The sequence below is a fragment of the Electrophorus electricus genome, chromosome 26 (assembly GCF_013358815.1).
Source record: "Electrophorus electricus isolate fEleEle1 chromosome 26, fEleEle1.pri, whole genome shotgun sequence".
Taxonomy (NCBI): domain Eukaryota; kingdom Metazoa; phylum Chordata; class Actinopteri; order Gymnotiformes; family Gymnotidae; genus Electrophorus; species Electrophorus electricus.
The window spans coordinates 504,208-531,164 of record NC_049560.1 but is presented as its reverse complement, the minus strand read 5'-3'; the positions used below and the strand labels follow the sequence as shown (position 1 = coordinate 531,164).

General features: G+C 44.3%; 2 protein-coding genes across 6 annotated transcripts in view; both read right to left on the bottom strand.

Annotated features, from left to right (window-relative positions):
* The window catches only part of rabgap1l (RAB GTPase activating protein 1-like), an 82,261-nt gene extending 64,560 nt beyond the window's left edge, over nucleotides 1-17,701 (bottom strand). For all 3 annotated transcript variants that reach the window (XM_035523235.1, XM_035523236.1, XM_035523237.1), the window contains exons 1-11: nucleotides 17,615-17,701; nucleotides 12,401-12,584; nucleotides 12,012-12,201; nucleotides 11,062-11,272; nucleotides 9,950-10,124; nucleotides 9,237-9,397; nucleotides 8,674-8,784; nucleotides 6,947-7,013; nucleotides 5,667-5,769; nucleotides 3,786-3,952; nucleotides 180-306 (exon numbers count right to left, since the gene is read on the bottom strand). In XM_035523235.1, the coding sequence (XP_035379128.1) occupies nucleotides 180-306; nucleotides 3,786-3,952; nucleotides 5,667-5,769; nucleotides 6,947-7,013; nucleotides 8,674-8,784; nucleotides 9,237-9,397; nucleotides 9,950-10,124; nucleotides 11,062-11,272; nucleotides 12,012-12,201; nucleotides 12,401-12,538 (1,450 nt within the window). In that variant the 5' untranslated portion in view covers nucleotides 12,539-12,584; nucleotides 17,615-17,701. The remainder of the gene's footprint in view (nucleotides 1-179; nucleotides 307-3,785; nucleotides 3,953-5,666; nucleotides 5,770-6,946; nucleotides 7,014-8,673; nucleotides 8,785-9,236; nucleotides 9,398-9,949; nucleotides 10,125-11,061; nucleotides 11,273-12,011; nucleotides 12,202-12,400; nucleotides 12,585-17,614) is intronic.
* Nucleotides 17,702-18,910: 1,209 nt separating this feature from the next.
* fam163a (family with sequence similarity 163 member A) lies at nucleotides 18,911-26,741 on the bottom strand. 3 transcript variants are annotated; one of them, XM_027005526.2, is made up of 3 exons: nucleotides 26,478-26,741; nucleotides 20,995-21,109; nucleotides 18,911-20,809 (listed from the first exon to the last, which is right to left on the bottom strand). In XM_027005526.2, exons 2-3 carry the CDS (start codon nucleotides 21,085-21,087, stop codon nucleotides 20,447-20,449), a joined length of 456 nt encoding a protein of 151 aa, XP_026861327.1. In that variant the 5' UTR covers nucleotides 21,088-21,109; nucleotides 26,478-26,741; the 3' UTR covers nucleotides 18,911-20,446. The 3 variants fall into 3 exon arrangements, with proteins under 3 accessions (XP_026861327.1, XP_026861328.1, XP_035379040.1); XM_027005527.2 differs by lacking the exon at nucleotides 26,478-26,741 and adding an exon at nucleotides 21,742-21,859; XM_035523147.1 differs by lacking the exon at nucleotides 26,478-26,741 and having other exon boundaries at nucleotides 20,995-21,163.
* Between the last annotated feature and the right edge of the window lie 216 nt (nucleotides 26,742-26,957).

The window sequence follows — 26,957 nt, the reverse complement described above, 5'->3', positions numbered from 1 at the left end:
GACTATTACAGTGAGTGGGGAGGTCAGGCATCACAGTGATGTCTCCTGAGGAACCTTCTGCAAACCAGAGCCCACAGAAGTGAGCAGCAAAAGGGCAAGAAAACATCACGAAAAAAGCCGAACACGGTAAGGCACTCCTGACAGGGAGCACGCAGGGACAAGCCCATGGGACTCCATACCTTCCTCGGGCTCTTCTTCCTCACCAGGGGACTGCAGACGAGCTCGCGCTCCACCCTCCTTCTCCAACTGCCTTTGGAGGCTCACCACCTCGTACATGGTATCTCCCTGACTGCCTCTCTCGGCGCCCTACACACACACACACACACACACACACACACACACACACACACACACACAATGCCAGCAGGAGCATCTTAAGTGTGCTTACATTAACCATATGAGCATTGCTTTAGAAGTGTGATACACTGGCAGTGAAGAAGACTAGGCAAGCCTAGTTTTGCAGGATCTCCATCTGCTGCACAGCGTTTGTCATACAAGTGTCAAAAGCATTTCAACAGGGAGGCAGGCGTTCATACAGGTTACAAAGACATGGGCTGCATATTACACGTCCTTGATTTTAACCTGATTTAGACTCTGCGCTTCCATTCAGGTGCTAGGTGGCATCCTTCCTGTGTCACCTATCGCCTTATGAGATCTCGCCTAATAAGGGACACAAGGCTTTTCCTCAGAGACGAAAAATGTAGAACCCAGCATTAAATTAAACTATACATATACGGTGCAATGCTGGTTTTGTGGGGGCTTTTAAATGATTGTGTTTTTACATGTGACTTCTATTATTTGAAACTGTGGTGCAAAAAAAAGTAGGGCAGAGCAAATAATAGTACAAATTAAAAAAATGGACAAGTAACATTTTGGAATTGGATGAGTAATGGTTTTGGAAACCCATTCATAACCAATCAAAAGTCAATTATATATTTGTAGTCTAAGCTTGTTCTTTGTTCACGTGAATTCAAAAAACCTAACAGATATTTCAAAGACGAACAAGACAACCAACAAGAATGGTTAACATAAGCTACTTTTAAAATGTAGCTAAATAGCTAACTTTCCCTCATATAAGTATCTGATATAATGGTTCAGACAAATACAGTCAATACGTAGCTACAAATGGACCCGATACATCCTCACATCCCTTCATATAACAGAGCATTACTAGATATTATACCCCTCACTAATGCAGCCTACCCCTACCCCTTAGCTACCCCTCACTACTACCCCTACCCCTTAGCTACCCCTCACTACTACTCCTACCCCTTAGCTACCCCTCACTACTACCCCTACCCCTTAGCTACCCCTCACTACTACCCCTACCCCTTAGCTACCCCTCACTACTTCCCCTACCTCTTAGCTACCCCTCACTACTTCCCCTACCCCTTAGCTACCCCTCACTACTACCCCTACCCCTTAGCTACCCCTCACTACTATAGCCTACACCTACCTCTATACACACACACACACACAAACACACACACACACACGTGTGCGTGTGTGTGTGTTACGACACAGCTAGTCTACACGGTCCCCGTAAGGTCCATGAGAGTGTCCGAGTGGATTTTGAAAGCATCCTTTTTTGTCGCATCTGAAAAAAAAAGAAGTACCAAACTTTTTCCGATTTTCTTACATAATGGTTTATTACAGCACAAAAGTAGCTCTCATTTTACAGCTTAACCTTTGACGTTTGAATTTGTTGCGGTAGTCACAACCGCAGTGTACTGTAGCAAAGAGGCAGCGGTAGCCACAACCGCAGTGTACTGTAGCAAAGAGGCAGCGGTAGCCACAACCGCAGTGTACTGTAGCAAAGAGGCAGCGGTAGCCACAACCGCAGTGTACTGTAGCAAAGGGGCAGCGGTAGCCACAACCGCAGTGTACTGTAGCAAAGGGGCAGCGGTAGCCACAACCGCAGTGTACTGTAGCAAAGAGGCAGCGGTAGCCACAACCGCAGTGTACTGTAGCAAAGAGGCAGCGGTAGTCACAACCGCAGTGTACTGTAGCAAAGAGGCAGCGGTAGCCACAACCGCAGTGTACTGTAGCAAAGAGGCAGCGGTAGCCACAACCGCAGTGTACTGTAGCAAAGAGGCAGCGGTAGCCACAACCGCAGTGTACTGTAGCAAAGAGGCAGCGGTAGCCACAACCGCAGTGTACTGTAGCAAAGAGGCAGCGGTAGCCACAACCGCAGTGTACTGTAGCAAAGAGGCAGCGGTAGCCACAACCGCAGTGTACTGTAGCAAAGAGGCAGCGGTAGTCACAACCGCAGTGTACTGTAGCAAAGAGGCAGCGGTAGTCACAACCGCAGTGTACTGTAGCAAAGACGCAGCGGTAGCCACAACCGCAGTGTACTGTAGCAAAGAGGCAGCGGTAGCCACAACCGCAGTGTACTGTAGCAAAGAGGCAGCGGTAGCCACAACCGCAGTGTACTGTAGCAAAGAGGCAGCGGTAGTCACAACCGCAGTGTACTGTAGCAAAGACGCAGCGGTAGCCACAACCGCAGTGTACTGTAGCAAAGAGGCAGCGGTAGCCACAACCGCAGTGTACTGTAGCAAAGACGCAGCGGTAGTCACAACCGCAGTGTACTGTAGCAAAGACGCAGCGGTAGCCACAACCGCAGTGTACTGTAGCAAAGACGCAGCGGTAGTCACAACCGCAGTGTACTGTAGCAAAGAGGCAGCGGTAGTCACAACCGCAGTGTACTGTAGCAAAGACGCAGCGGTAGTCACAACCGCAGTGAAGTACACAAGGGACATTTTACACACGCACACATCATGTGGCTGCTCCTGGGGGGTTGACAGCAAGCCTGGAGGAACCTGAACTTTGGGTTCCTCACTCCTCCTCTGCTCAGCCCTCCGATGGTCACTCCTGAACTCCACCTCTCCCTCACTCAACTAAGACAGCAATGCTCGCATGCCAGTGGCTTTTACAGCAAGGCTAAAAGCCACTTTCTCTTTATTACCTCAGACCAAAACAACAACAACAACAATACATTTACAGCAAATAACTACTCGCAAAATTCCTAACATCTAATAAAGGTGGCAACATATAAACAGTAATAATAAAATAAGAAGATGGCTGGGTTGGGTCTTGGGCTAATACTATAATATTATCTTTTAATTAGCTTTTAACTGTGGCCCAGGCATTTTTGCACTTGGCAATGAAATGACTATGGAGACGCTGAGCTGGAGATGCAGGCAGCAAGCCCTAATTACTTCAGCATGATAATGAGAGCTGGGCCTCTCATTAAACTCCCAATAATACAAAGCCTCCATTTCCTGTTTCGCAGCTTTCCAGGAGGTGAATCAATGCTCCTGAGCTGCCTTCACAAAGACTCCCTTTCCACCTTGGACTTCTGAACCAAGCAGGCGATGCCCTCAGAAGTTTAACAGAAATGGTTCAAGTTATATAAGAACCCACAAAGCTGAGTAGTGAAAGAAGGGCAAGAGCGTAACCATTTTTCTTTAGAGCTTAAATATGGACCATGGATGATACTTCACTTTAAAAAAAAGACTGCAGGGCAATAATTGAAATGTGCACTCAGGAAAATGGATATGGTGCATTGCTTTTAAAAACCAGAAACATCCAACTCTTACTACAGGGATTTGGGTTGTGTACTCAGGCTTTGAACGGACACCATGGCACACAAAATTAGAAACAGGCATTAAAAAAAACAAAAAAAACAAACAAAACCAACTATCCTAATTAGCTTCAGGACTGACAGAGATTGAGAGTTTGGAATATTTGGAATAGGACGCCAGTAACACCAGTGGCGTGGATACCTGTTTCAGCTGGAGGTAGAAGGTCTCGGAGAAGGCCTTTCTGCTGAAGTACCAGAACCTCTCATTGGCTGGGTACACCTTGGCCAGGGCCTCCACAAGGAACCGCACGGGCTCTACCACCTCAGTCACCACCAGGTCTACTGCCACCGTCAGATACACCTGCTTGTCTGGACAGGAGCAGAGGAAAGAAGAGCAAAGAAAAGGTCAAGCCTTCCACAGCACCGTGCGACACGAGCCGAGAGAGAGTCGTAGATGCAGCAAATCAGGACACGTGTCCTTAACGCCAGAAACCGCCAAGTAACATGGAAGAGTCATAGCACCAATTAGGGTTTGAGGCACAACTGAGAAAAGTAGCGCAATACAAGATGAATATTGGTGAATGTTACATTAATTCAGGCCGATTTAATATATTTGTTATCCATTATGCGTATATTAAAATGATCAAAGCTTTCTTCATTTTAATCATAATGCATGTTTTCTCTGTGGAAGCCATGTTAAATTGTTACCATGCGCACACACACACACTATTCAGGGATAGATCTTAAATAGATATTAATGTCGAGGAAATCATAAAGAAAACTAACCTCAGTCAACCTCAGATTTGTAGGCAGCACTAGTCTTTAGGGAGAACTAAATAAACACTGTGTATGAGTCACAAATACCCATATATAATCAAAGTAAGGGCACAACTAACCAAGACAGCACAGCTGAGACCTGCATAGATATCAACACTCTCTAGGGTCTAATACAAACACAAATACTTACATGATACCAACCCTCACTATTAAAAAAAACACTAATACAAAGAGGGAATAAATAAATAAATAAATAAATAAATCGCCAAACTGCCAAAGAGCGGAAAAGAGCCATGAACATGTAACGCTTTTTACTACTGGTCCATACAATTCTAGGACAGAGCAGTGTGTTTGGTAAACAATGGAAGTTTTTAGTGCTGTCTGGCAGAACTGCAAAGCCAGTCAAACCTACAGAAAACGTTAGGAACACGAGAACACTCTACTGAAAGTGGAACGTTAGTCCTGCCAGCCAAACGGACACTTTAATAGAGTCCTGGACATAATCAATACTGCACATAGCAAAACCGCATAAATCCAACATGGTCCAGGGTTTGGCTTAGTCTTGGTTGAGAAAAACCACACAGGTTAATTTCAGATACAAATCACAACCACCACACTGTGTGCTGTACATACTTACACAGATAGATAAAGCAAATTAAATTATACCAGTCTGAAAATGATTTCCATGATGAAAGACATGGGGGGGGGGAGCCCATCCCCCCACCCCCCTCCAAGAGCAGGGGTCAGCTCTCTGTGTTCCTGCCCCAGCAGACTCAATGATGAAGATAGGCTTCCTTTTCTGGAGTAAAGTATGATCCATTAAAGAGCAGGGACCTTTTTCCCCGTTCCCTTTAAAACTGGCTGCTCTGAAAACCTGCCATTTAGGTTTCAATCAATCCACAATGCTCCAATGCTCAGCCCTTCTGATTTCAGAGCTGAAATGACAAGCCTAGCACTATACTGTGTTTGTGCTCTGACGTGCTCTCTATGGGTACCATATATAAACTGCTCTGTGTTGCATATATAAGCTGAACATGAATCAAACATAGGGAGACCGTAAAAATCATAACAAATATACAAATAAATACTTATTTTTAAATTGTTGCACCTGTAGATATGTGCAATTCTCTGAATCTGAATCCAAGCTTGCCAAGCCTAGGAACAATCCTGGGCAAATACATCTCCTGCACCCTTAAGCTTCCAGACTGCAGTGATGCCACTGCTATTGCACATAAGAAAGAAAGAAGAAACTTGGCGGCTGCTCGGCCCTGTCGTCGTAAGCGGTGGGCGCCGCACAAACTCCCACCTTTGGGCGTGTCCTCGTTGAGTGCTTGGAAAGCTGGCGTGTTGGGGTTCCACGTTCCCGTGATCAGGTAGGCCTTCCCATCTGCACTCTTCCCCATGGACTCCTGTGTGCAGTAACAAGCAAAACCACCAGGCAGGTGTGCATCACAGACCACACCTCTTTAATACTGAAAAAGAGGTCAGTCCCAGCGTCCCCAGATACTCGTCCTAGTGTACCCAGATATCATTCCCTGTGTCCTTGGATACTAGTCCTAGTGTACCCAGATATTATTCCGTGTCCCCGGATACTAGTCCTAGTGTGTCTAGATATTAGTCCCAGTGTTCCCAGATACTGGTCCTAGTGTACCCAGATATTATTCCCTCTGTCCCCGGATACTAGTCCTAGTGTGTCTCGATATTAGTCCCAGTGTTCCCAGATACTGGTCCGAGTATACTCAGACATCAGTCCCAGTGTTCCCAGATACTGGTCCTAGTATACTCAGACATTAGTCCCAGTGTTCCCAGATACTGGTCCTAGTATACTCAGACATCAGTCCCAGTGTACTGTTTAGGCCAATCAGTGCTGGACATTTACTGTATTTCTTTGGGACGTTAAAGTTGATGTAACCATGACGATGGTGTGGTGGCAGAGACAATGGCATCTTGAGTGTGTTCATACAGGATGGATTTGTTCAGTATGTTCAGTATTTATTACAGCCATGGACTGAGTTTCATGTACATTTTGTTGACGCATTTGAGTCTTATCTGCCCCAGAAAAGCACACCATATACTAGGATTAAGATTAAGGTTTCTAAAAGCAGTGCAAACTCTCAGGAGGCAGAGATTTTTAAGGCATAGTTCTTTCATATTGATTTTACAAAAGGAACAAGCTGAATTTTTCACTTCATTAATGGCAGCGAGAACAATTGGAGCTGATTAAGCAACACAGCTCGCTACTTTAGTTCTGAGTGCCCTTCTGGTGCCATGTAAAAATATGTAACTAATGAATAATAAAAATACTCAACTGCCATTTTAAAGCCTGTGAATAGCAGGTGAGGAATGGACATTTAAAACAGCGTTGTGGCATTACACAATATGAGGCTACTGGTATAGAATACTGGTCCCAGGGTGCCAGTCAAAGGATAAAAACACAAGCACTGGCCGGAGAAAAGGAGAGGAGCCTTAATGAATGGATACGCCTGTTGTTCAGACCACAGTCTGCAAGTCCCCCAACACAACTGCAAGGCACTTCGTCATCAAGACATAAGAGGGGCTTAGCTAAGATGATTGAAAGGGTCTTACCATGTCTAAGAGGTGCATGTCACTGTTCCGAACCTTCTGGCCAGGACTAAGCAACATGCCGAAGCATCTAATATTTAGGAAAGGAGACAAAAATTATTTTTATTGCATAACTAAGAGAGCAAAAGCTGGGAAATGAATGTGCACTGTAAGTCTCAATCAACAAGAGAAGAAGACTCCGTGGCTTTAACTTGAGCGCCATCAGGTGGCTTTTGAAGGAATCACATACCACCATGATCTTAAAATCTACAGGAAATAAGTTTATTTGTTTGCAGGAATTAATTAAAACAATTGGAATAAACAAACCAGCAAAAATAATACAGGTTAACCTTCTAGACTGTGTATACTGGTTAACCTTCTAGACTGTGTATACTGGCTAACCTTCTAGACTGTGTATACTGGCTAACCTTCTAGACTGTGTATACTGGCTAACCTTCTAGACTGTGTATACTGGCTAACCTTCTAGACTGTGTATACTGGCTAACCTTCTAGACTGTGTATACTGGCTAACCTTCTAGACTGTGTATACTGGCTAACCTTCTAGACTGTGTATACTGGCTAACCTTCTAGACTGTGTATACTGGCTAACCTTCTAGACTGTGTATACTGGCTAACCTTCTAGACTGTGTATACTGGCTAACCTTCTAGACTGTGTATACTGGTTAACCTTCTAGACTGTGTATACTGGATAACCTTCTAGACTGTGTATACTGGATAACCTTCTAGACTGTGTATACTGGATAACCTTCTAGACTGTGTATACTGGATAACCTTTTATGCTGAGTACACTGGTTAACCTTCTAGACTGAGTACACTGGTTAACCTTCTAGACTGAGTACACTGGTTAACCTTCTAGACTGTGTATACTGGATAACCTTCTAGACTGTGTATACTGGATAACCTTCTAGACTGTGTATACTGGTTAACCTTCTAGACTGTGTATACTGGTTAACCTTCTAGACTGTGTATACTGGTTAACCTTCTAGACTGTGTATACTGGTTAACCTTCTAGACTGTGTATACTGGATAACCTTTTATGCTAAGTACACTGGTTAACCTTTTATGCTAAGTACACTGGTTAACCTTCTAGACTGTGTATACTGGTTAACCTTCTAGACTGTGTATACTGGTTAACCTTTTAGACTGTGTATACTGGTTAACCTTTTAGACTGTGTATACTGGTTAACCTTCTAGACTGTGTATACTGGATAACCTTCTAGACTGTGTATACTGGTTAACCTTCTAGACTGTGTATACTGGATAACCTTCTAGACTGTGTATACTGGTTAACCTTCTAGACTGTGTATACTGGTTAACCTTCTAGACTGTGTATACTGGTTAACCTTCTAGACTGTGTATACTGGATAACCTTTTATGCTAAGTACACTGGTTAACCTTCTAGACTGTGTATACTGGTTAACCTTCTAGACTGTGTATACTGGTTAACCTTTTAGACTGTGTATACTGGTTAACCTTTTAGACTGTGTATACTGGTTAACCTTTTAGTTAACCGTCTAGTGACACTGGGCTGCTGATATCGGGAGGCATTGGGAGTTCTGTAATTGTTTTGCAAATACGACATTATAAAACTACCACATGCAGGTTTTGTTTTTTACTCTGGCCTACTCAACCCCATGACGCAAATGCCAGGTGAAGTCCTTCTGGGCTCTGCGGCTGCATCAGCATGATACTGTAGCTAAGCAACAACGGTCATTTTGCAGACAGCTCACCTCTCTATACCCAGTTCCTTGTTGGATATCTGCTGCACGGTGACCATTACTTTCTTCTGCACACCCTGGCGCAGCTTAAAGTAGTACTTCTCTCTGTCTTTAGGGACCGGACTGGGAGGGAGTGTGAGGGAGAGGGAGCACACAGTAAGGTTTAGTGTGGGAAAGCAGCTCAGGGATCACACTGCAGCATGACTGCCACTGCTCTAGGGCCATGATGACAGGTTTAATAAGGTAGGAAGTAGAATGGGGAAATTTACAAAAACATGAAGTGAAAGCATTTATGAACTTCTGCAGCGCCTTTGGTAGCAGGTGTGGCAACACAAGGTTTTTTTAAAATAACAATAACTTACTGTTTTATTATTGTTAATAGTTCTTGGTTCATCAATACTACTAATATTATTATTTTTTTGTTAGTGGGAATGCTAATCAATCAAAAGGCAACAAAAGAATAAACACCACATTTTTTTAGGGGGGGGACAAACAAACAAGAAAATCCCCAACCATGCAAACAGTAGTTTGTTTCCTCATAGGAAGCATGAGAACATTATGTGAGCAATGTTGACCTGAAGTTGCCTTTGCCATCATCCTCCCGCACCTCCAGCGACACGGTGAAGGTGAAGATGTCGCTGTCAGGGGACTGAGGCAGTGAGGGCTCGCGTGCGTCTGCCGCCGCTTTGGACGAACGCTTGAAGGCCGTGAAGAAGCTATAGAGAATTCGGCTCACCTGGAGAACGAACAGGCGGGATAGGGGTCAGGACAGGGGTGAGGAGAGAATTTAGCACCTGCAGAGTGAAATGAGGTCAAGACAGGAGAGATCTACTGCCCTGCAGAGTGAATAGGTGGGACCAGGGTCAGGACAGGGGGAGGTCTACCACACTGCAACGGCCAGGTGCAACACACCTGGCTCTAATATTCGGAAGCTTCTGCAGGCCCTGAGTAAATCCATCAGGTAGAATAGGGCTGGAGCTAGACCCGGAGGTCTACAGGCATGGGAAGCCGTTGGATGGAAGTTGGGCGCCCCTCAGCTGGCAGACCTTCCTCTTCATCCTCCTTTATGGCTCTTGAGATGATAACTGCTTTGATGTCTTTGCTCCTTGCTTTCAGCGATTTGTAACAACTCCTAATCTGGTTTTCAAATCAGCCCCTTCAATGTGCGAATCCCTCTCTAAGCATCATCGAGCAACATTATTTTTGTAATCTCTGCATCGGAAGGTTACATGGTATACCACCATACATGCACCGACTCTCACGCAAGCAGACATGGAGGGTCACTCACAGCCTCTTTGATATGGCAGGAGAAGACGTGGATCTGGAAGTCATCGGTGCTGCGGTAGCTCTCGGTGAAGGAGAAACAGTCGCTCTCCAAAGAGTTCTCCTTCCCTCGGGCACAGAACAGCACCTTGTAGATGGGGAAGGAGGCAATCTCTATGCCTGACGCCTGATCCACAATCCTACAGACACAGACACACAAACTAAGTGCAAACTGTTGTGTGTTTTATTTATGTTTATTTATTACAAAAGAACACTTCAAAGAGATTTATATATATTGTTGTATGATTTTTATTTGTTGTATGATTCTCAGAAATGATCAGGAATACTCAAATGAAAAGAGCACGTAACTGTATACACAGTAATGCATACAATCAGCCTACTGAACTGCTGGGAGTATATAAATGAACAGGAAGAGTGGGTGAGCATATAGGGCTTCTTGACTGAATCTTTACACTGCTGCATTTAAAAGTGAGAAAGTGGATCATGTGACAGATGTAGCTGTTTATATCATGCAAAAATACACACAAAGCATAAGCACGTGCACACACGCGCACACACAGCACAACGACGCACAGAGAAACCACAATTATGTCCCTAATCTGTAGTATGGTGTCATCTTAAATAATCTAAAACACTACAAATAGCTTGCAAACAACTAAAAGCAAGTACAACAGAAGCAGACTGAACCTGGAATCCAGCAGGGCAAGCCTCGCATCCATATGAAGAGCATGACTGACATTTAAAAGGCAAATGCGTAGACAAACACAGACTATACATCCATGACTAAAAGCTACACAAAACACTCCTGTCTCCCTTCTCAATATGTCTCTATAAGCTCAGTAAAGCTGAAACACAAGCCTGAACAAACATCTGTCATCAAACCAAAGGTTCAGCCTGATCTTACACAGTACAAATGAGTCTACAAAAATGACCATAAACTGTCATATATTTTATCATACAAGTCCTAACGTACATAGCCAGTGCATATGAATCTGATCACACAAACCCAGTACATCAGTATACAAGTCTGACGTGGGACAGACAGAATATCGCTAGACGAGTGTGATCGTGCACGTATGCGAGTATCTGATTAGTGTGGGTGTGGGGCAGGCGTACCTGACGCAGCCGTCGGGCCCATTGGGCACGTACAGGGTGATGGGGATTGGACCAGGGCTCTCTGCCCGCAGGGTGGCCATGGCGCTCTGGGCCTCAGGCTCATTACGAGGGGCCTTCACCCAGGTGCAGCCCAGGTACGAGAGCTTACTGAACTGCACACTGTCCTCCTCTTCCTCCACAGCCGGGCCTGCTACCGCTCTCACGGAGCCTCCTGGAAGAGACGCAGTATAGGTGTCCAGGTGCTGAGATGTCTCCCCTCCACCCCTTAGCTTTTTTTTTTTAAAATTTTTAAACGATTCAATTAACCTTGCTGGGGGTAATTATTGCTTAGGCTAACAGGACCAATTATTTTGAAGGTTAGTGAGACTGTCATCCTGTTTCATTGGTGTGGCATTTTAGGAGCGCAGTTTCCATAAACACCGAACGCTTTGAAAGTCTGCAATATAAAGCTCATCGCTGCATGGACAATCTCATCTCCAAAAGAAAAAACCCTCTAGAGCAATTTACAAAGAGTAATCAATATCTGTAAATGGTCACTTTAAACAAACCAACAACAGCATTAAGTACACTGGGTGAGTTTTCCCGCAGGCCAACTGCTAGGTGGGTCTGCTTTAGTCATCCCACACACTGCAGCTTCGGTGAGGAAGTTCCATAAAGGGAGACAGGAAGTGAGGGGACAGGGCCCATGGCAGAACCTTCAATCCCTCAACACTTTCAAAAGCATCAACAGGAACTAGAACAATAGGAAGAGAGGTAGCAGACATGATCCGATACTTCCTCCCCTTAACAGATGAAATCTGGCCACTCCTCTAGCTTTGCTTATATTATCAGACGTGAACATGATTCCACAGCATGCGGATTGTTCGGATGTGTACAGACCTCTACTGTGAATATCTACGTTCTCTCCTCTCTGCCTTCAGGAGGCTGTGGGGAAGCAGAGCGGGGCATACCAGCAGGTGTCGTGTTCAGCCCCAGGCTGGGAGGTCTTTTCTGCAAGCTGGCGGCCACGTCTGCTCCGAGGTGCCGGGAGACCCCACTGAGCTCGTCTGGGCTGCCTGCGCTCCTCTGCTCCCGGGCCAGCTCGTCCTCCAGGACCTCCTCCATTGCCCTCTGCAGCTGTTCACTGCCGTTCCATGACATCTGAGAACACAAGAGAGACTGTCAGACAGCAGCCACTCCGGGAGACCCGAGAACAAAACATAAGACTGTCAAATAAATTCCAAAAAGTTCAGAAAGACAGAGAAAGAAGCAAACAAACAAACAAAAAAGAGTAAGTGCAAGTATTGTGTGTGTGCGTGTGTGTGTGATAAACACGGGAAACTGTGGCGTGAGCAAGCACCTTGAGTCTGGGCCGGCCCTCTGAGCTGGATGGAGAGCCCTCGGCACCGGGCTGCACCAGCACAAACTCCTCACTGGTCACCGTGGAGACAGATTCCGTGGAGCCGCTCACCTTTCCCAGCGAGGTGCGGTAATCCATGATAGCCAGGGACAGTCTGCCCTTCCGGCCCACCTCTGCTGCAGCCCTGCACAATGTATTAACCACAGCTGAACAAATTGGCCATATTTATAATCCCCTAATCAAACATTTAACCCTGAACATGTATGAGTGGCACAAGTAATCAAATGCTAATCAGAGTCTGCCTTAATACATTTATCCAGTTCAATCATAACAGGGTGTTTTATCAATGATAAGTTGATGTGTTTCATGCTGTAGCACACCAACTTCAGCCCAGCGGCAATACTCGTCTAAGACTAGCACAGGAAAGTCAGCAGAACTGCTGTTGAATCACAGGGATTACCTCAGGCATACTGTTACTACACACACAAGATATGCAAGACATGGTAAAAACATTAGACATTAACCACAGTCACACACCATTATTTAACAAAGTCACTGGGTTTTGCCAAGCAGCTCATGCACAGGCATACGCAAGGGCCACACAATACAGTTTGTTAATCTATGTCGCAATATTGGCCTTTTTTGCAACTTTTTTTCCACAGAAGCATGAAATATGCAAATGAGCCTTCAAACAGATCTTATTAACATGAGCATCATAACCAATCATAGACATTCCAGAGATGTAAGTATTCCAGGGTCCACCAGTGTGTTTTAATATAGTATTGTCGTGCAATGGATCGTCCTCTGGTTGGTTAAGGGAGGCTCTGAGTTTGCTTAATTTTGCCTTAGATTCTGTTAAATTCAAGGCTTGTTGTCTGAACCTAGTTGTTAGTTGTTTGTTAGCTGTAATTACTCACTACGGGTGTAGTTTCTCCTTGGGCGTGAATTGAGGGGCGGACTCAGCACTTATTGAACTGACTTAAATTCAGACAACTCCGCTACAGACGTATATCATCTGGAGAAGGCTTTTTTGTGCTCTCAATCAGATTTGGCCCTTTTTCTCGCAGGAAGCTGCCCAGGTGCTTGTGCAGTCTCTTGTGATCTCAAAGCTCAACTACTGCAACTCGCTACTTGCTGGTCTTCCCCTAAGAGTCATCAAACCTCTACAGCATGTCCAGAATGCAGCAGCACGACTGGTCTTCAATCTTCCGAAGTTCACACGTTACTCCACAGCTGTGCTCCCTTCATTGGCTCCCAGTAGCTGCACGCATCAGATTTAAAACCTTGACGCTTGCCTACAAAGCCAAAAATGGACCAGCCCCTTCATACATGAGGTCAACAGTCAAAGCCCGATCTGTACCTCGAGTACTTTGAACCTCAGGTACGGCTCGGTATGATGCTTCAGGTCTCATGGAAGACAAGCATCGAGACTATTTTCTGTCCTGGCTCCAAGATGGTGGAATGAACTCCCACTTGCTGTCTGGACAGCAGAGTCCCTTGCAGTCTTCAAACATAGACTGAAGACCCATCTATTTGTGGAATATTTAAAGGACAACTGACACTGCTCCCATATTGACTGACTAAATTAGTACTTATTGTAGGGTTTTGTTTATTACACTGATGTTGTTTAACAAACTCTAGCACTTATTGTTTATTGCACTTATCATTGTTTAAGATAGACCTTATGTATTTTGTACTTCTAGGTATCAGCATTGATCCCTATATTTCTACAGTATTCTAGATCATTGGTATGTTGCACTCTAACCTACTGTACTGTACTAGGATATATTCTATGAGTAAATGACAAAGCACTTTTGTAAGTCACTCTGGATAAGAGCATCTGCTAAATGCCATAAATGTAAATGTGCATACAGTGCAGCAGTTGTGCATACAGGAAGAAAAAACAGAGACTGTTTAACATGGTAAAAGGCTTGCCACTCACATCATAGTGAGACACAAAAGCACAAGGAAGCTGACCTCACGGACACCAGAGCCTTATACTACATTACAGCAGAAGCCAGGAGAAAAATCATAGCCTGTCAAGGGCATTCAGGCGGATATATTCTTTACTGATTACCACACATCATGGTTTACTGGTGTCAGAAAAACCTGGTGCATTGTGACATTCACCTCCTGTGTGCATGGATACATATTCAACCTTCAAAGCAAAAGCTCCTGTGTGTATGGATACATATTCAACCTTTAAAGCAAATACAGTGAGACAAATTTGACTGTCTATAAAATGTTTATTTTATTTAGATGTTTACTTCACAGGGACAATATACTTTTTATTATCTTAGCTGGGACCTTGGTTCCTGCTTGTTGTGTGTGTGTTCATCTTGTGTCACTCAGCAAGAGTGTGAGGAGCTAAAATCATGATGCAGTGCTTTAGGGCGCTGGGACACTGAAATGAGGCGAAGTGCACTCATACCTGCGGCGCTCACCACTGTGCAAATGCGGCACCCTGGCATCAGCAGGCCGTGTGTGAAAGGCTCCACACATACGCAGGGCCTTTAAGGCCCATGCTGTCCATGGAGACACACGGTCATGTGCCCTAATCACATTTGTCCAATTGCTGGCCTTGGAAACGGCCCAGGATGAGTCTGAATGCTAACAGAGCAGCCCTCTGTGTCAGACAAACCACTTCATTATAATGACACAGTGCCCTTAAGTTTTGTTAATTGTATGTTTTATGTTAGACAATCACGTGTGCACACACAAAGACACGCACAGACAACCTGACTATTATGCTACATTGGTTTCTAATATGACATTTCCTTATTTTTCTGGTATTCCTAATCAGGGCATCCTACCACATGTTATTAGTTTCAAGGTGACTGTACTCTAAACCACAGGAAATTGATGAGGAATTACTTTATCTCAACAATTCTATTCATGTGCCAGACTACTTGTAGATTTGCTGTTTCTGTAATTAAAGTACTGAGACTGCTAAATGTACATTTACATTTATGGCATTTAGCTGACGCTTTTATCCAAAGCGACTTAGAATTATGACTGAGTACAACTTGAGCAATTGAGGGATAAGGGTCTTGCTCAGTGGCCCAACAGTGGCAATTTTGCAGTGGTGTGACTTGAACCAGCAACCTACCGATTACAAGTACCTAAACCACTGAGCTACCACTGCCCCTGCAAAACAGGGTTTGTGTCATATGGTTTCAAAAAAACTCCATTATATAAAAGAAGAAGGATAAGCATGTTTTGTAAACTCTTTGTAATCTTTTGGAAGTCTTATGGACTTTATGGGGCTGAAACTAAGAAAGAGAGACTCGGTCACGCCAAGACTGACAGCTGTCACGCAGCTGGCTCAAGAGCCGAGTAAGCCATTTCCTCGTCAGACATGTCCATATGCGCAGGAATGCGGAGTGACCAGTATGACGTAAAGCAACCTAATATGAATGTGCAGGTATTCATCAGGGAACAATAAGTCAAACATTTATATTCCAGCAGCACTCGTTGCATTTTTTAAACCCTTGGCAGTAATGCCCAGAAACATTCCTCCCATCCCTGTTGAATCACATACTGCTCTGTGACAGGGAGGAGCAAGCAGTCTCTGTCCAGACAAATCTACTGCCATTAACTTTACATGGGCGCGCTACTGTTACAATAGGTTCCCTACAGGCTGCAGGCCAGCTACAGAAGAACAGGCTCCACAGAGTTTAAAACACATGCATTTTTTCTCTATTAAAAAACACACCCACAGCCAAACATAGACTGTGGTGCAAGTTCTCTGCAAGACATCGCTGTTACCTCATGCCATGTAAATAGTCCACGACTAACCACAGAGAACTCTTAAAAGCAGTTTAGAAATACACTGTGCACAGCTGATATGGAGGCAATGTTTAAAGGGGTGGATATTCAGCTTTTCCCCTGTTGACTATTCCTGTGCTGTCAGCAGTGATGAAACCGTGGCCGCAACCTGTCTAATTATGTCACTCAGCAGAATAAACTCTACAACACGACAAAGGCCTTCATCAATGCATTCTCACATTAAGAGTCTTCAACAGTGTATTGGCCATACTCAAACAAAAGGTCATAGTTAAACAGTGGATATAACACCAACGTGGGTTTTAACATGCTGGTTTAACGTGAACAACACAGTAAATGTTCCCAGTACCATTCCTTATTCAGAGCACCAATCTATAACACGATTCTGTCTGCCCTAATGTGACAATGTAAGCACATCAATACAGCCATCAACACTCTCAGGGATCAACCTTGGTGGTTCTCTTCACGCATCATTAACAGACTCGTTTAACAAGTTTTCATTGGAATTACCAGTGAACGGAACTTCCTCAAATTAGTTTCTGACAGGCTCCTACATTTCACGGCTTACTCTATGCTATAATTTACTTCTGGACAGTTATTCTAGCTAGCTAAGGGACTGGTCTGTCTTAATGATGAGATCTACGAGTAGTCTACAATGCAATTAACAAACCAGCATGTACTAAAATAACCAGCTGGGGGGGGGGGGGGGGGGGGGGGGGTCGGAAAATCAAACATTAGCTAGTACTTTAACGCAACAGTTACCACAGGATGAGAGTTAACCTAGACAGACAGATACCTCGCTACCTGGGTAGGAAAGTAAGACAAGAAACGTGCCCCAGATCTCCACCAAAACCAACGGGTATAGTTATCTACTCAACCAGACAGCTTGGCGTTAGCTAGGGCTTGTCAGTATGGCCCTCCATCTCAAAACCGTGGCGGATATTTTTAATTGCTGTCGTTTACCACTCACTGTTGTCAACACAATAACTTATTCCCTTGCCTTGGGGAAGCTGCCTTTTTGCGAGGATAAACTAGCTAGTTAGACTGCAACAGCAACCTCAGGCGACAAAACAGCTCCCTGGCTGGCTAGCTAGTAAGCTAAGGCAGGTCTCTGTGATAGCTAGCTGGCTAATTAGCTAACTAGTTAGCTTTACCTCTAGCTAAGCTAAGATAAGATAAGATAGTCTGCACTGAATATCCACTAGAATATCCACAAAGGCTGGTCGTGTGAGAACAGGTTAGCTAGCGGGTTAGCTAAGTAAGAAACTATTAGCCTGTTAATACTGGAATTACCTGATCAAAACCAGTGGTTAGTAACCATAAAACACTGTGTTTACGTTTAAAAAGTGCCTTCCATGAACTGAGCATTACATTCAAGTGATGTCAAAGCATTGTGTTCTGTTTCTCAACGTCGAAAAAAGAACTTACTTGTTTGGAGTTTGTGCCTTGGGTTGAACTAACTGTCAGCAGGGCAGTTTCGTGTTACACATCAGAAAACAAACCCCATCCGCAAACCTCATCACTTCACTCAACGTCACTGGGCTCGGAGCCTGCGTCTGCCCCGTGTTTACAGCGCCCCCCTACGGCCTGAGAGGCAATGTGCAGCCGGACTGTCCCAGCACCAAGTCTACCCAAATATTTCAACATGATGTAGGCTACACATTTCCAGTGGGTAGCTTTGAATATTTCAAGCAATGAAATCAAGCAAATATTTCATAATAAAAAAAATCAAGCATGAATTAAGATAAATAATAAATGTTAAAACTGAATGACACTGGTGTGTAAGGGGCTGGTGTCTCCACATACACAAAAATTAAAATTAAAAAAGTAAAATTCTCTTGCATCCAGAACTAGGTCTATATTTGCCTTTATAAAACTGCTACATTCCCATTAACATGTAATTATTTAATTGTAAATTGTAATTATTATTATTTAATAAAACCTTTCTTAGTACCCAAGGACACTTTACAATCAACAGTCTGCACAATGATTTTACATCCAGGCAACACACACTGGTGCGAAGCCACAGCCAATCACACACAATGTACTCTCAATCAGAAACCACAGCCCCCTGGGGGAACTACATCAGGTTCAGGGAAGGGGATGGAGGATAACACCCAGGACAGACACCACCCATCAGACATACTCTCATTCACATGCACTCACACCAGGACAATTTGGAGAAACAATTTCACCCAACCTACATGTTTAGACTGTGGGAGGAAACCAGAGACCCTGGAGGAAACCCACACAGACACAGAACATGGAAACTCTGCCCAGATGGGGACATAAACTGAGACCCCTGTGCTGCGAGGCAAGCATGCTAACCAGCAAGCCACCACGCTGCCTTTCTCTGCGTTTCTACACACACACACGTCACACACACACACCATCAGTCTCATCCCGCTGAATTCCATACCCCAAATGTAAGGCATTACTCAGGGCAGCAAATATGTACTGCATGCTAGTGTTTCCTCTTTTTGTTAACATATCTGACAGATTCTATTAAGGGAATGGTAATTACATGATGGTCTGAACCAGGTAAAGTATAACAGAGAAAGTGAAAAACCAAGCTTCCCAGGACTGTGTTCAGGAGTCAGTGCTGGGAAAAACGCTTGTGTGAGGAACGGCCTTCTACAAAGTGACTGATGCTGTCATAGTTTTGTGTGACACAAAAGATAAAAGTGACACATCTGAAATATGATTATTTGTTTATTTCACATGTTGTGGCAAATTCTACCATTATACAGAGAGTCCAAATGATACTGAATTTGAGCTCTAAAGACGATCAAATAAAAAAAGTTTGTAAGGTTAGAAATACATTGGATATCAGAGAAGTTTTCTAACATTTTAATGATTGTTATTTTATTCATGTATTTATTTTTGCTTTGCTGTTTCACTCTACCTTTCAAAGGTTTACTCCTATTTTATTCTTTTCACATGATAAACAACATTTCCTGCAGGATTCAGATGTGTTTTACTTTAGAATGTGAAAGGGTTGATCTTACAAAATATTTCCCTGTATAACAAATTTTCCAAGCAAATCATGTGTAATATAACATGAAAAATGTAACAACAATAGGATCTTGAAATAAGTTATATTTTCTAAGAACAAGTTACTTAACTGATGCATTGTTTGCTAGACAGTTTTGTAAATATATACAAACCTAAATGAAGGAATAGAGCAGACTATATATCAGTAAATGATCATACCCAGAGATACCCCCCCCACACACACATTTACCCCCTACTGTGAAATCTTTGGCTAGACCCAATCATTTGTACACACACAAAAAAAAAACACTAATTATTTGTCATTGTTAAAAATCAGGGACGAAACCTGGAAAAACCTCCCATTGTGGATCATAATGATATGTAGTGTGTATCTTAAGTTCATTTAAAATTTGATGTAAATAATAACAGACTTTGAAAAAACAACACTCTAAATTTAGAGTCAGAATCCCAAACAGTGTTGTGAAGGTGAATTCAGCATGCCCCCTGCTGGAGATTGCTTTAGAACCTTTAGAGGATGAACGGCTTTCACCTTATTTAAAAAACACAGATATTAATCTTTTATATAACCTCACTCACTTTTTCTTTCTTTGTGATCTTGTTGTTTGATGAACACAATTTGTAAAATGAAGATGAATCAATGCTTTGAGGCTTTGCGTCCCTATACTGGCTTGTCTCATTGTTTATGCACACAGGTTTTGCATAGAGAAAGCTCTGGAAATCGTCCGTTGCTGTTATTCAGTAAAACTAAGAATGTTTCCTCTTAATGTTCACTCTTTTAGTTACCATTTTGTCATATTTAACAGGTTCTGTTAATGCTGAATACATATTTAATTTAATTTTGTATTGATGCAAACATAGAAAATTCTACTAGCAGCAGATGACACTTCATGTTAGATAGCCCTCATAAAGTAAAGACAGGAAGCCTGAATTTAGGATGACCTGTTCCGATCAAACAGTGGCAGGGCCTTCCGGGGGAATCAGGAACTTTCACCCAAGTGTTAGCCAGACTCAGACAGACCAGAGGCTTCAGCAACAGCAAACATGTAAAAGGATTGGATTCTCCTGGATCCAACAGGAAGCAGATAATAACTTAGTGATCATCAACACCTTGGCCCTCATGCTTCCTACAAAGTGTCTCTGATCCCCTAGTACCCAGAGTACTTTGTGCTACAGTGGTCAGGCTCAGAAAGGGCATGTTATTGGCCGTGGGGCTTGGGGGAGGGGCATTAACGCGTACGGCGCTGATCAGACCTCAGTGCTGATGGCGCGTGTGCTGGAGTAGAAGTCCGGCAGGGTGTGCGAGTTCGGCAGGGCGCCGTGTGTGGAGGGCAGCGTGAGGGACAGGGACAAGCTGTCGTGGTGGGCGGGCGTGTACGCGATGCGCATGGCCCCATTGCACGCCTCACCCGGAGTGCGGATGTAGAGCGAGGAACCATAGGGCGAACAGACGGGGCAGAAGGCACCAGCCGGGGCAGATCTGGGTGACAGAGGCAGCGGGGCAACTCCGGCACCGTCCACCCGGGGAAGACTGCTGGCATCGCGGGCCAACTGGGTCTGAGAGCAGGAAGTGGAGTCGGGATCCGACCCATCCTTCTTACAGCAGTAATACTGAGAGACGGACAAGCAGAGAGAAAGAACGACAGAGAGAAAGACAGAAGGAGACAGAGATGGAGGAGAAATAAAGCAGATCATCCTGTTTTTACGCACCTCTTTCTATTAACGTATCTGCAGGCGCCGTTGGCCAGGCGGGACTGCCGAGTGCGTGGAGCACAGCCTGCACCTTCGGAGCTCACCTGGAGTCGACAGTAACACAGCACCACGATGATACACAGCAGGATCACTGCTGCGAGGATTCCTCCAGTTATGACAACAGTTCCCGCTGTCATTCGACCAAATCCCCATCAAACTCTAGTCGCAAAAAGAGGCACAGACTCAGAGCAGTTCGGAAATACGCAGGGTCCCATCAAGCTGCGGAAATCTTACTGAACACAGAAGACAATTCATGTACATGGAAATGACGGATGTACACGGTACACTTAGATCCAATGTTTACAGTCAAGTGTCTGCAGTTTACAGCGTTTACAGTGCTACTTTACAAACAAGTGAAGCTGTAGAAAATAAAACATCACAAGATGGCACCATATAACTGTAAAAACTGCACACATGCAAACCAGCACACAGCGATAAGAAAAAAAAACCTTCGGTAACAACTGCATATGTTAGAATGGAAAAATGCTTCAGGATCAGTTCCAAAACGTATAGAGTGGACATGTATGCATCCAGTTAGCTGCTTCCTGTTTTTGCAGTTATACAGCAGCAAAATCAAATCCATCTGTCTAATGCACGCGGACACACAGCCAATCAACAGCATACTGTACGCCAGTGCAGAGGGACAGAGCTACCATCATGACAATAAGACAGAACGGCATGCAAACATACAGTCTGACCCACTCAGTAACCGATCTGTTTATTGTCAGCTGGATGTGGGATGGCTGGATGGATGGATGAACGCAGAGTGTAAGGATAGAGACATGACGCACGTGTGTCCTTCCGTCTTTGTTCCGTCAGCAGTGGTGTGAGAGTGCTGAACGCAGAAGTGCTGGGTCAAGCAGCACCGCAGAATTGGTTATGACTAGGAGTGCAGATTTGATTAAGGAGCTGGCGTGATGAAACGCAATCATGCAACTGAATAAGGGTAATGAAGGCTCACAGCAGGCTGGCAGAGAGAGAGAGAGAGAGAGAGAGAGAGAGAGAGAGATGATGGAGGGATGAATACAGACACACCTGCTGCCACTTTCTCTCCACATTCATTCTCTCAAGCTGTGTGGGAAAATTGCATCTCAACATTCGTTAGCGCAGAAAGCAAGAAGTCCAACAGCTAACTGGACCCCTTCCAAACCTCAGCCATGTCACAAAACAGCATCAAACTCTTCTGTTGTGTAGCACAAAATGTCAGAGAGGTGTGTATGTGTGTCTGTGTGTGTGTGTGTGTATATGCTCAGCATCACCATCACAAGTCATCACACAAGTCATCCCTACAAACGGATGGACTCACTGAAAATAAAGTCTGCGTTTTGACCCTGCACTCAGGCACTGGGGTGAGCAGACAGCCGGGTGGGGCTCTCCACTGTTGTGCCCAGATAAGAGCAGTAGCAAATAGTCTGGCACAACCACTGGTGCCCGTCACCCCCTGGAGGGCAGCAGCGCTGATAAGACTGCCTGCAGCTGCACGCGGAGCGAGGCGACTATGTTAGGAAGCTCTCTGGAAGCACAGGCAATTAAGCAGGGTACTGTTGAACTAAACATACTGAGCCAGCTGGGTACATTCAGGTCTTTGTGGCCATGTTATTTTAGGTGAAATGACAGAATTTAAGCCACATTAAAATTGGAATTCTAAAACCATAGCGAAGGGAGACACAGGGGTTGGAAGTGCTGATTGAACAGCTGCTCCTGCTGCATCTTGTGGTTAAATAGACATCTTTCTGTTCTGTGTGTGGCTTAGCACACTGTGGACTGAACTGGATCTCCAGACTAAAACACCATAAGCATGAAGCTGTGCAAGAGTCCAAGATCCCCAAAAGATGGAGATAAATGCTTAAAAATCATCTGAAGAGTTTCTTTCATGCATGGGTGTACGGTTCTGACAAAAATCAAGATACAAAAGGAAGTGGTGTGTGTGTGTACACTCGGGATCAGGCCTCATCAGTGTGGTTTGTCTTCAGTTGCCCCTTTTATTTTATTTTAGCTTCGGATTCTGTTGGTCAGCACACTGCAGTTAGACAGTTCAGCTGCCACTAGCGATGTGTCCTCGGTTCTGACCCGGCTGGTGCCAAACTCCACCCCCCCTTCCTTGTCTGCTCTCTCCGGTCTGGGCACTCAGCCATCTTTTAGCTCATCCCTCTCTTTCTGTCTTTCTCTCCTCCAGCATTCTGTTTTTACTTTGTTTTGTTTTCCATACTTCATCTGCTTATTTTAGCAGGCCAGCATGTTCGAGCTGCTTTCTGGAAAATAACAATAGCCTGCCTAATTACGGCTTGCAGCTACAAACAGGGCCAAGCAGAGGAATAACATGCCATAAAAACAAAAGCTGCTATTTCAAGATAGAAAACACAAGGAATAATATGGTACAAGGGGAAGCATAGCCTTCCAGACAAAACGTTTAATGTGCATTTCCTCTCATGCATGTGTGTTTTTGTGTCATCGAGGCTTTTATTTTTATATTCCTGCTTCTCAGATCTATGTGAGAAGCAGGAATGTGGACAGTCTGATGTTATCATCTGCCTTGTGTTCACTTGTGTATTGTGTATGAGAATCAAAATCTTTGTTTCTGACCAGGCCATCACTATGCCTCTCTTACAAAACAGAGTGTAACCTCAACGGACTTCTCTGATTAAGTAATTGTTAGATATGACGCATGGTACGCCTTAACCAAAGCCTGATTTAGCATTCCATAAGAGAATCTAGAGAGAGATTAAATTGAACCAATCTGTTCAATATGTAAACATCACGAGAAAGGGATGCATATCTGCTGGACCTCTATTGACCCCTGTAAGAAAGACAGTCATAGCGTATGATGCATGGACCGGATGTGAAATGAGAAATGTCAGAAGCTACAGTACCGTTCTTTTATCCTGCTGCAAGCTGCAAAGAAAATCATCTGCAAAGTTGCAGAAAACTCCATTTCTCTTTCTCTGTAAGTTTCACCCAAGCTGGAGGCCTCTAAACACAAGCTTGTAAAAGTGACTAATTGACTAGGAAGAGCTGAAGAGTGAGCCAAGTGCATCTCTGTCTCTCTGGCCCTCTGTCTCATCCTCTCTCACAGGGAATGGTCAGTCGATATACTTACGTATAATGTTTCCAGTTTTGAGCGTGCTTTACTGTATACTTTTAAAGACTTTGAAATTGTAGAGATGGATTCCTTTCTAACAAATTGGTTTATATGAATTAAGAGAAAATTATTTCAAAGGTGTTTGATAATTAACATCAATTTAATTATCTGTCCCATGTAAAGTCATTCTGTGACCTTAAAAAATATTACATCACCTGTAGATTATGCAAGTTTTACTTTGGATACCTAATTAAATTTTAGAGCAAATATTTTAATAGCTTAACTAGGATGTATTTTTGAATGCTGGGTACTATTGTACTCTGTTATTCTATCTTTACTGAAGTGAAGGATTGTGGGATTTGGTCTACTTTCTCATCATTTAACACAGCCATGGCTTGTGGCCTGTGTTTGAAGGCTTTCCTGAGAGCAAGTAACCGCAAGGCATTAGTCACAGGGCTGAGCTTCACACACAAGCAAGGCAAAAGGCCTTAATGTGGATCCCAGGAATCCCTGGGCTCCATGCTCAGTTATGGAGGCTAAATGTGAAATGTCCTGCCCTTCTGCAACTCCGGACAAAGCCTGAAATGGGAATCATGGTCAAAGGCTTATTAGAAACATAAAATATACATTTGTAAAGTGTCCTTGAGTATGAGAAAGGCGTTACATGAATGTAAATAATAAAAATAATACTACATTCACATGCTCCTTTATCTCTGAGAACTCGTTTCCTGATTAACAGCATCAGAATTTTGTAAATGTTCCACGAGCACTCTCAGGGCTGAGGTCAAAACCAGAGCCTGCTTCCCATATCCTAAAACTTTAGACCACTGCCCGAGTGCTTATTCTGCACATCCTGTGTCAATCGGCTCTTTGGCAGTGGCCTGCAGGTGCTGCTGGGAAATCAAGGGTCATGTGTACAGAAACGTATTGCTTGGTGGATCGGAAAACCTGTGAACGGTGGTACTCATTCAACGAGATGCAAGTTTTCCCTGCAAATCGCTGGATTTGCTCTCTATCTGTACTGGGAGAGACACACAGAGCTACGGACAGCTGAACTGTCTCATATACATGTTGTTCATGTTTCCTGCTCTGTTTGGATATAGAAACACCAATACATATGGGCCCTCGTGTTCAAGACAGAGGGCAGCGACCCAGCCTCAAATCCAGATCTTCAAGGTGGCAAACGTGTGCTCTGACCAGCAGACCAAGGAGCCAGACTGCTGGGATAGTAGCCAGAATACGCATTTACCTTTTCAGTGACGATATCTCTTACCCTGCCATCTTCCTCCGAGGTTGAAACAGCCTGGTGTCCCTTTCATCCAGGGTCACACCCATGCCCCTAACCAGGGTCTTCACAGGTCTTTGCTTCTTTGACCATCCTACATCCAACGCCATGTGCTGTGCAGGCAGAGCACGGCCGTGAGAGCCAGCCTGGACTCTGTGTCCTTTGGGTGGCAAACGTGTACTCAGCACAAAGAACTGACTGGCATGATAGGCCGAACACACATTTACCTCCCCTCGGTGACGACCACACCATGCTCTCCTTCACAGAGTGACGTTCTCCGACAGTCCTCTGTAGGAACCGATCTGAAACAACGCCCGTGGCTGTTACACGTACCGTATGGTAACTCGTTGGGACAGCTGTCTAACTCGGTTCCAGTATGCTTCATTGCTTCAGTATTTCATTCAGTGAAAATATCAGCACTACTGTGGGGGAAAAATGGAAACTTAGATGCTTAGAACTGTTCTCCTGTCAGGCACAACCTGGGTGGTTCAGTAGGCCTGACCTTCTCTCTGACTAATGTGCTAGTTGTGCTACATTTTACCGTCATGACTAAGGAGACTATTGGGGTGTGGGGAGGGCTTGTTAAGCAGTGAATTAAAATGGGAAAACAGTGCTAAAGCAAAGCACCGGTGTAGCAGAATGCAGAGCATGTGAAGATGACTTCTCTTCTGTAATTAACATTACAACAAAGCCACTGCATCAATGCCCATGCAGGTGATGTGTGTGTGTGTGTGTGTGTGTGTGTGTGTGTGTGTGTGTGTGTGTGTGTGTGTGAGTGTGTGTGTGTGAGAGAGAGAGAGATTATAAAAATAATTATAATTTCTAGAAATAAGATGGTCCATCAATACCGAACAAAACCGAACTGAAAATACCGGTTCTGTAAAACCGAAGAATTGCTAATGTAGGCCAAGCTCGTGTATCAAATGAATGTTATTGAGCAACGGCTGGGGGGAAAAATCGGAATTTTTAGCACAATAGTTCAAACAACTGAGTTAAATATTTCTGGCCACATATGCATTTAGTTGTAGTTCAGTGCCGATCTCGTATATAGTCCCCCGACTGTAGTCACCATTTCCGTGCTTAATCTGGCCAAGAGTTCTCATTCAGAACAGCATCAAAGCCGCACCATGACCGCTCCGCCAAACCACGGCATAACATCTTACCTTCGCCCGCGGTCTTTGGTTCAGCAGAGAGGAGACGGTGACTCCGGCACGGGAACGTCTGCGAGGCACAGCACGGCACGGCACTACGCCCGAGCGGTGCCACAATCCCCCAAAAAACAAAAAAAAACTACTTCTCCGCAGTGTTCGAGGCTCCTTCGTGTAAAAATTCCCGTTAGCTGGTAATGCTCTCTGCCTTCGCCACGACACAGCAGATGTTTGAGGGATGTGTGTGGCTAAGAGGAGGTTAGGCTGCGGTTGCCTACGTGTCCGCTGGATGCACCAGGCATCTCGCTGCGGAGGCGCAACAGCCCGGTGATGGATAGTTTATTCAATAAAGGAGGCACTGCTGCTGTCTGTGCGCTGAAATGGTATTAGAGAAACACAGGCTACCAATTTATGATAAGCCCAACTGAATACCACTTTAAAATAACTAATATATAATTTTCTTTAAAAAAAAAAATTGTAAACGTTCACAAACTT

Excerpts from the sequence above, each read along its gene's own strand:
- fam163a (XM_027005526.2), bottom strand. The coding sequence starts at position 21,087 with ATGACAGCGGGAACTGTTGTCATAACTGGAGGAATCCTCGCAGCAGTG. Across the intron at positions 20,810-20,994 it reads TGTGTTACTGTCGACTCCAG|TATTACTGCTGTAAGAAGGA; the intron begins GTGAGCTCCGAA and ends TCCGTCTCTCAG.